Below are 10,358 nucleotides of genomic sequence, written 5' to 3'. Positions count from 1 at the left end.
ACATTGAGGATTTGAAGTTGAACAGAAGGCAGATAGTAGCAACGTTTTTATGTTTTCTTGTCATCAAGAAGATCCAGAATACAGCCATTGGTACGCAGACTAGGTTACTGGTATTTATTGACAATTACACTGTCAACAGAAAGCATATTATCGCAGACATTTTTCTCATTAGCTTATTGTACTTCAAGGAATTATTTAATTAAAATGCTATCGAATGCAAAATAATTTAATCTAATTATGCAGTAAGAAAAGCTACACTCCTTAGCTGTAAACATGAATATGATCTGCAAATACACTTTTCCAGTCGCATAGAACATGATTCCCAACTAGCTTTGAAAAGAATCATAACAAAGTAGCTCTAGCCAAAAGGGACGGGAAAATGTAATCAAATTCCAAAAATACCCACTTTCTCAAGGGAAGTTCCCCTGTGAAAGCAACATCAAACTGAGTTTGACGTTTAAAGCTCCACAAATAAAATTTAACCACATGCTCAAAGTCACCTAGAAAGGGTTAACACTTGCCCAAAATGTTACAATAATTGTGTAGGGTGATTCAACAGAGAATCAAACAACAGCCAGTATAGCTAAATTTTTGGTTGAAGTGAGCATCCATATAGTGGCATAAATATGGTATACATGTCCTACGTGTACAGCAAAATATATAAAAAAAATAGTAATAATTTAAGCCACTCTATAGTCTATACCAAAAAAAAAAAAAATAACAGAAAAGCCAAGAACATCTATAGCTAACAACTCTTTACCAAAATCAGAAACTTTTTCACATCTTGTATTATTTTGTGTTACTGTCGTTTTGGCTTCTGAATCTTGACATAGGGCAAAACACCCATTAAACGGACAATTCTTGGAGACCAGCCACATTGTTGAGCACGGCAAAACATCAAGAATGTGTTAGCAAAGTAGGAGTTGAAGCCCATGAAGACATGCCACAAAGCATGACCTTGTGGATTAATTGGCCAACTTGATATCTTGTTGCAGAAAACAAGATCACTTAACCAAGCTAAACTTCCCAACAGAAGAGTGGCTACATAAAGTCGTGCAAGGCACTTAGCGCACACATCATCAGTGTAAATGTAGTACTTGTACATTCTAGGAATGCAGAGGAGGCTGAGAATTACATAGTGGACTTTGAAGCCTATTCCAAAACGGAGCACTGAATGAACTATGGCGAAAATGGCACCGTATAAACATAGGAAGATTGGCATTGTACGAGGGTAGTGCCAATCTGGGGAATAGAGGATGTAGATGTATAGCAGAATTTCCCACATCATTGGAGTTTCATTGCTCTGCTGTTTCCTAAATCAAAGTGCAACAACTTAAGAATAAATTACTCAACCAAAACAAATTCAAAATAGCCCCTCTAATTGAAATGCATAAGTGGGTTTACTTACATCATAATATGCCTAAGCTGCATTAGATAGAATAATGTTCATTAATGAAGTAGAATGTACATACATTTGATCTTTCTGAAGTCATACAAAGCACTGCCAATTGTTGATTAATACGGAAAAAATAAAACTACACACACATATGTCTGAAACATTCATGTGCGACCACATTATCACTATACCAAAATCTCAATCAATATTTTATCGTGACATGAGGCTAATGTATGATGTATCCCTTGCAATCACCTTAAATCTGAATTCTTCAATTATTCAACAAACATTTGTATAGAATGCCAAACTCATTTTGTTTAATGCAGAAAGAATCTAAAACGATTTGAAAACCAACAACCAAAAGTTTATATAAATTACTGGACAAAAATGATAGAGAGATGAATGAATACTTACACATGTTGTAGTGTAGCATGGTACAACATGCTTCCAATGGCAAATGCCATAATCGATAGGTGAAGAACACAAAATCTTTTCTCAAACCGTTGTGTATGAGCACTTATAAGACCAATAAGAGCCAAAAGAATGGTTGGAATGTTGGATATTGTGTTATAAAATTCTGCAATATAAGATGAATATGCATAATTCTTTTCACAGCAATCTGTTGTTGATGTGACCGGACCCCAGAAGCTAGATATTATTTCGGCCATTTTCCTCTACAAACGGATGAATTTGTTTATCTAATTATCTGAATTTAAAAATCCCTGCAAATCATGTAGCGACATGCAAAAATACAATCATATGGGAAGATTAAGGAGTATACATACATAGATCAAATACACCAACATGTTAATTCACAATACATTAATTACTGGGGAAGATTAAGGAGGAAAAATAAAGCGGTTGTGCAGAAGCACGTAGATCTCATTTTGTCTTCTCTTTCTGTCTCTAGTGATAATAATAGCATTCACTCAGATAAAACACATGTACCAGCCGGACAATGACTATCTGCTTTCCTCGTACGGATTGAGCTTCCCAAATTCAATGTTTTTCTCTTCTTTTTTGTGAAAAAAGAAAGGTTAAATAAATAATGTTTATTTGTAGCAGAATATCTTTTTTGTTATTGTAGGATAGTTTTAGTTTATTGTAACACAAAAGGAATGTAATGTAAACCTATTGGCACAAACGAATGGTTACTAGAAAGTTAAACTCCACTTGTAAAGAAGAAGATGGGAACCGTTATTACCGTTACAAGCTGTGATTCATTGGTGTTGGAAAATGTAAGCAGGAGAGGCTGATACGTGTCAGGCCCCAACTCCTTCTCACTATTAAGCTAACACCAACACCAACATTTTTTTTTTTTTTACTTATTATGAATCTAGATGTATTATTATGTTACACTTATTTCATTTTGTTAGAATCTCTCACCATATTCACACATGTGGTATCGAATGTCTTACATTTTAGATTTTAGATATTAATCATATTCAAGTATTTATATCCATGTTGTACTAATATTTTTAATATGGTTGGTATATAACCTTATTGTAGTTATGAAATTTGATCTTTAGTTCATGCATATGAAAAAACATTAATGAGTGAGGTCAACCCCTTTAATGAATTTTAGTATTTTGAAGGATTAGTCATTGACATTTAGCTAAGATATATTCTGATTCACATTAAAAAATATCAATATCGTAAATTGATGAGTTAAAACTAATGAGTCACCTTGCCAGAAATAATTCAAGAATGTAAAATAATTATAATATTACAAATCACATGTTCTTCGTAGCATGAATGGCCTTTCAAAAAGAATTAAACTTTCAAACAACCTATGCAATTATTATAGTATATGCTTGTCGCGCCATAACTTATTCATCTAAATACACATGCTTGCTTGAAAAAAAGAATAACAAACCAGCCCATTCTATTCTATTTTCAAAAAGGCTGCAATTCTCTTGGCAACACAATATGCAGTAGACTGTATAGTTATCATAGGATTGACACCAATTGCAGTTGGAAGCAAACTTGCATCACACACAAATAGTCCTTCTGCTTCCCAACTCATCCCATTTTCATCCACTGCACCTTCCTTTTCACTCATTCCCATCCTACAACTTCCCATTTGGTGTGCAGAGCTATAGATACTCCACTTTTCTTCATGTGACATTAACCCTTCTGTTGCATATACTGATTCCACAAACCTCTCCAATTCCTTTTCATTTTTCCCATTACATTCAATTCTATGTCCATCACTTCTGTGAGTACCTACCTCAACAGCACCTGCTGCTATTAGAATCCTCAGTGCCTGCTTCACTCCATCCCTTATGTTCTCTTTGTCTGATTCATCCAACTCATAATGCACCCTTCCCTCACTCCTAACTTCTCCACAGCCCATATCCCTAATAATTGTGATCAGATGAACAGTCCTTGAATATTTGAGCATTCTGTCTTTGAAGTCAAGTCCAGACACCCAAGGAATCAGTGTAGATAAGGCTCCTGGTCCCAATGCTGGAGTTTCAACTATGGCTTTTACTTTGGAGTAGTCCTCTGATACCACCTTGTGGACTGAAGTGATTATTCCCCCCTCATAGCATTTACCCTTGAGTTCAGAATTTGAGTCTGGAAAATATCCCCATGACATTAGCACTGGATGGAGATGAAGGTTCTTGCCAATGTGCTTGTTCTTCAATCCACTGGAGATCATTAAAGGAGGTGTGAAAAGGGCTCCACATGCTGAAACTGTCACTTTCGCCTCAACTTTAAGTCTCCAAGTGATGTTGTTTGTTACAACATTTGCCATCACTCCTAAGCATTTCTTTCTTCTCACACCCCCTCCTTTGTTCTTCTTTCCCAATATAAACCTCTCAGCTTTTGTTCCTGTTAGTATCACTGCACCATGATCCACAGCATCAACAAGCCATGTAACTTCAGTTCCTTGTTTCTCCCCTCTTGTACAACCATAGTTGCAAGAGCCACAGTAGTGACGTTCCGATGAGTTTCTTGGCACGTAATCAACTGGAAGACCAAGATTCTTGCAACCTTTTCTGAGAACTTGATTCTGCAGCCCTTCCTCGATGCACTTATCGGTCACGCCAATCCTTTTACACACCATGTCCATGGCAGAAAGATACTCATGGCTTGAAAAGAGTGATAGCTTGTGGTCTTTTCCCCATTCCTCAAGCACAAAATCTGGTGTTCTAATAGATGCGGCCCAATTAACAGCAGAACCACCACCCACAGTTGTCCCAGTAAGAATTGCCATTTTCCCATCCCTTGATGCAAAAGTTCCTCCTAACTCATAAAGCTCATTCAGAGAAGGCCCTTCTAGAGAAGAATAATCATTGGGGGTAAAGTAGTTTCCTTTCTCAAGAACAAGCACCTTCAAGCCTGAACTTGCTAGAATAGAAGCTGCAACTCCTCCACCACAACCAGAACCAACAATTACTACATCACATTTTATATTCAGGGTATTGTTTTTAGAATCTATAGCAACTTCAAGACCTTTCTCAATAAGAGACTTAGGCAGACTCAAGTTACTCTCTTTCATTGCTTCCACTATTCCCTTTTCAAGAGGCCTTTCTCTGTGAACATTGCTTGTTGTTGTGATCCCATCAGAGTCAACTTGATATCCTATAGCTTCCCATGCTGGGTTTTCACCATTGTCATCACACTGCACAAAAGTGAAATATTCAATAATTCCATTGCACAAACAGTTAGAAAGACAAAGGGAAGAGATGTGAATGTTAAAGAGAAATTGTGAATCAAGAAAGAGGCATTGCCTGAGAGAAGAAAACAAAGAAGCAAAGGACTTTGATGTAAATGAATACAAGTCTAATAGGTGTCAGGAACCGATGCTTGAACCATTTCTGCAGAACCTTTTCTCTGTTGTCCAAAGAAAGATTTGAGAAGCTGTTGATGAAGGGCCATTTCTTACTCAGACAGAGAGTTCCACATAGCAACAATGTGCCCAACCTTGTTGACAGTAGCCATAGAATCACTCTCAGTAGTATCAATGCTTCTTTTAGAGCTCTTTTTATCAGTATTTCTGCAATCTAGTGCACATTTCACATTATTAGGTTCTAGTTACCATACCAAATACTGATAAAGTATTCATTTATGCTACTCTAAGTAGTTATGATTGCATAATTAGTTCATTACTGATTGTAAAAAAAAAAAGAAGTAAACGTTAGCTGGAAAAGTTGTTTGCACCTTGATAGTGTTACATACGGGACACCAATATCATGATAAATCAATAATTTTTTTTATTAACAAATAACCGTAATTACTCAATTCAAAATTTAATCACACTTAAAACTCTTTATTCTTTTATTTTGCGAGGATCTAACCTAGGTCTTTTCTCAACATTCAACATGTAATGTCAACTGAGCTGAGTCAAATCAATAAATTATAATACATAAGAATATATGCTAGAGCCTATAATTCCTTTAACTCGACATTTTAAAAATACTTGCCCTAATCTTTAACCATAGCTAATATTTTATTTTATTTTATGAAAGCTAGTATTTTATTTTGTGAGTGATATACAATAAATGTTTATTTTATATAACTAAAATTTATAATAAATAAATGTTTCAACAAATATAAAATTATATATTATAATTAAAATTTATAATAAATTAATATTTGTAACATATAAATTGTATTTTATATTTATGGTAAATCATTTATATCATGATACAATAATATTTTAATTATTGATAATTTCTTATAAAAATATTGAAATTCAAGTTAGAACTTAAAATATTAATAAATAAAATGTCAAGAAAAATTCTTAAATGCTCGCATTGAATAATGACAATTAAAAATGCTTTCATTCAAAATAATTTAACTTATTTATACTGATAATCAAGGAATCATATTATAGTGATTTTTATAATATTTTTTATCCTAATAAGCAAGATTTTTTACTACTAGTAGGAAGTTCTTTTATTTTTCCATCTAAAATGAAAATAAACTAAAAGCAAAGTGAGTAATTATTATTCATTCATCTAGAACTAGCAGTTAAAATATGCCAACTTTTCTTGAAAAAAATCCGAACAGGAAAATCATGGCTAGTTAGTGTTTTAAAAATTATTTAAAAAAAGTCAAATAATAAAACTCAATTAAAGAATTGCACGTATGTTTTTTATCCGATATTAGATAGGATATCTTTCAGCCAAAAATCATGAAATTAATCTCTCAAAAACAAAATATCAATAAAAGGATAACTCTTCTACTTATAAGTGCTATTCTATGCATAGTTATGAATCAAATTCATGTTATATGCTTGAAAAGTACATGTTAAAATATTATAATGAATTTAATTATAACAAAAAGAAAACAATGGCAAGACGACACGATAGAAACCACGAGACTCATTACCTAGGTAGCCTAAAGTTAGTACATTCATTATGAATCATGAAAGGTTATGATAATAGTAATCGCGAATCATTTATTTCCATTTATAACATTCAAATATGGTAAAGATACGTCACATCCTTCAAATAAAAAATATATAACTGCTTTATTTTTTTTTAAGGAAAACTGCTTTATTGTTATAGGGGATGTATAATATTGTTATAGGGGATGTATAATATTGTTATAGGGAGAGAAAAAAAAAGGAAGTGAGGGATAATATTTTAATTTAATTCAACTATGGAAGAGTAATTTTTATTCGAAAAAAAATGGATGCATTAATATAAACATGTTATTTTTTTATCATATTTGAAAAATTCTTTATCTAAATAACTTTTATCAACATCAATCATTTTATCATATATAATACTTTATCATTAATTAGATGATATTATAAAAAATATTGTGAATATATTTTAATCAAATTATATTTAAAAATATTTTTTTAAAAAAATTCTTATGCATACTAAGTTTTTTCTTTGCTCTGAAATATAGCTAAAATTTGATTTTAAAATACAGCTTCACAAAGAAAGGGGATTTGTCAAGGTCATTTTTTTTTACGATATTCCTTTTTTTCGTGTAGAAATGTATAATTATTTATATTAATTAATGATTTAAATACATTTAAAAAAGATGAAATAGGATTTATTTAGATAAATTTTTGCATAAACATAATAAATTTATAAATTAAAATAAACAAAAACACAATAAGTCTCTCTATAAATTAAAAATAATGTATCTTTTTTTTATAGAGAGTAAAAAATTATCTTTTAGAGAAATTAACATAAGAGAGTTTCTATAAATTAATTTATGTATAAGTCAATTTTAATTTATGAAAAAAATCATTATTATTTGTTCTTATAATTTTCTTTTTTTTAAAAGCGATTGTAAAAATATTTATACGTACAGACTCAAAATTATCTTTTACATCTATTTCAGTTGGACACGTGAAATTATAGCATAATTATAGTAGCAGTATTTATCAAGGAAAAAAAATTACAGCTTAATCCGACCGCATAAAATTTCCCAGGAAAGAAAAAGTCGTAGACGTCTGTCCACGTCAATGGTAATCCGACACGCTATCAAGAATGTGTGCTAACGATAATAGTAGTAAAAGATATGTGACAATAATTAATGTTAAAAAATGCAATTTTTAACCTTTTTTGTTTCATAATCCCACCGACAAACCAAAAATAATTAATCATATAACAACGACATTTCTATTTCATCTTCTTTCTTTATCCAAGGTCGTGAATAGTATAAGATAAGTAAGGTCATTATCTTACGTTTCTTAATTTTATTTTATTTGTTTTTATGTAAGCTTTTACATAAATTCATTCTTATTGTTTAAATTATAACGAAAAAATGTTCTATGATTGGAAAATTATTCAAAAATTAACTACTTGTCTTAATTAATAATTAGAGGTGAAAAAACTAATTATCAAAATCATATATATAATTGAAAATTGAATTTGTAGCTTATTATAAGAAATTATACCATTAATTAGTAACATGATTATTGATGTTATAAATAATTTTTTTATAACATTAAGGTTAGAGATATTGATGTATGACTTATCAGTTCTTTTAGTTAAAAAAACATTTATTTAATATTCTCATTATTTCTCTATCTCTTTTTTATATTGTTTTAATACCTTAATTGATACCATATTTTTTAAAAAATATTTTGTTTATATTATGTAGTGCTCTTTATTTTATTCTTATACTTTGTAGTAATAGGAAAAAAAATAAAATAGAAAGTAGGAAATGTTTTCAAAACTTAAAATAAAAAATAAGTTAAAAAATTAATTCAATCTTAATATATAGTACTCTCGATAAATGTCTTATTATTCATAAAAAAAACATATAAAAATGAGTTTAATTGGTAAAAAAAAGTCATAAAAACTAAAAAAAATTAGTTTGAGAAATAATTTATATGATATTAAGTTTCTTTAAAAACTTGTCTAAGGTCCTAAAGTTCCTAAACACTGCCCTGTTTCTATCTTTCTCTTTCCCCAGCCACTCAATCAATTCCCCAAATTATCATGAACCTTAAGATATCATCTCAAACATGCCTCAACTTCTCCTTATCAGATTAACAATCATTTGGCTGAATTCTAAACAAACTAATCCCAATAATCTCTTTGCAGGAAATTAACTATGCAGTTGATTATGGTTCCATGACCATGATAAATATTTAATATGTTAGGTATATTATCAAAAGACAAATGGCAGCTAGTAATCTAAAGATACTTGATTAATTAAAGAATTAAGAATAAAAAATTGTTTATTAGAATACGTGAAATTATGCTTTTCATAAATCTTTTTATGTTTTCTTAAGATTTTCACACTATAAACTTTCACTTTTTAATTCTTTAATCAGTGTTCTGAGTGATTGGCAAGACCCTTATCGAAAAACAAAAGGCAATGAATAAAAAAGAAGAGAAGATGACACAACATGTGACAATTGAAGAGTCATTATTATTGAGAGGTACCTCATGAGGGATAGAGAATTGAGAGCCAGAAGCTTTCCAGAAGTGTTGCACAGCCTTGCTTTTAGTTGAGTCCAACTGCAGAGGAGGCAATAGAGCCTCACAAATGCTTGATAATGATTCCATCTCAGCTGAAGAAAGAATGTGAGGAGTGTATTTATTGCATCTTCTTCCACCTCTCAGCAAAGGATGACAATCTCTCTTCATTTCTCTTTCTATAGCTTTCTCTCCCTCGGCAGTTACTTATAAAACACTTAAGGAACTCTATCTATTCTACTATATATATAATTAAATAATCAACAATGGTGTTGTATTTATAGAGACTAGGGTAGTAGAGAGTGCATGGTTTTCTTGTATCATTAACCAAAGACAGGTAAGAAAACCATAATTATCTATAATTATGTATACACTCTTGTGTATCCAGAAGATTGTAGTAAGTGTGTTAGGATATATATGCTATTAACTAAATCCCAACGACAACAACTCAACTCCTCATTGCGTTCCATTTAAACCCTTTTCCAATATCACCTAACCTACCATCGCGTGTAATCACATAAGCTCACGTATTTCATATAATTTTCATCTAATTTAGATTATCTTTTTTTTTTGGTCAAAATAATATGAATAAATGAGACTTTTCTTGTTTTAATTACAATTAATTTATGTTTTTTAAAAATAAAATATCATCTAACTTTTTATGCATACTTAGAAATACCGAAAAAATTATGTGAATTCCGTATTTTTTATATTATATTTTTATTTTTTAAAAATATATATTTATTCTCTCTATTTCTATCCTTTGAACCAAACATAACATTAAAGATTTTCTTATGACCTAAACACTTATATAAATTTTAAAATAAATCTCAAACCCAAGACAAATATTGAAAATTTTCTAGTTTGCACCAACTACCAAATTAAAACTATTGTCGTGGAGAGATTGGAGAAGCAGTATTGGTTGTTATTCGGTACTGGCTAGAATTTGATGCTAAAAAGGAAAGGTGTTCTGTTTCTTTCTGTTGTTGTCCTCTTTCAATTTAAAGCTAAAATAAAAGTTTGTATTTTATAAAAAAAATAAAATAATTGATACATGT

At 30.7% G+C, this 10,358-nt stretch overlaps 2 protein-coding genes across 2 annotated transcripts; both read right to left on the bottom strand.

Annotated features, from left to right (window-relative positions):
- Window positions 1-799: 799 nt before the first annotated feature.
- Window positions 800-2,064, bottom strand: LOC114370319 (alkaline ceramidase-like). Its single transcript, XM_028327629.1, has 2 exons — window positions 1,811-2,064; window positions 800-1,313 (listed from the first exon to the last, which is right to left on the bottom strand). The coding sequence occupies exons 1-2, from the start codon at window positions 2,062-2,064 to the stop codon at window positions 800-802; spliced, it is 768 nt and encodes a 255-aa protein (XP_028183430.1).
- Window positions 2,065-3,088: 1,024 nt separating this feature from the next.
- LOC114369571 (long-chain-alcohol oxidase FAO1-like) lies at window positions 3,089-9,725 on the bottom strand. The gene is made up of 3 exons (XM_028326804.1): window positions 9,268-9,725; window positions 5,137-5,409; window positions 3,089-5,027 (listed from the first exon to the last, which is right to left on the bottom strand). Exons 1-3 carry the CDS (start codon window positions 9,469-9,471, stop codon window positions 3,282-3,284), a joined length of 2,223 nt encoding a protein of 740 aa, XP_028182605.1. The 5' UTR covers window positions 9,472-9,725; the 3' UTR covers window positions 3,089-3,281.
- Between the last annotated feature and the right edge of the window lie 633 nt (window positions 9,726-10,358).

Source organism: Glycine soja, chromosome 10 (genome assembly GCF_004193775.1).
Source record: "Glycine soja cultivar W05 chromosome 10, ASM419377v2, whole genome shotgun sequence".
NCBI classification, from domain to species: Eukaryota; Viridiplantae; Streptophyta; class Magnoliopsida; order Fabales; family Fabaceae; genus Glycine; species Glycine soja.
This window is presented reverse-complemented; position numbering and strand designations above follow the sequence as displayed.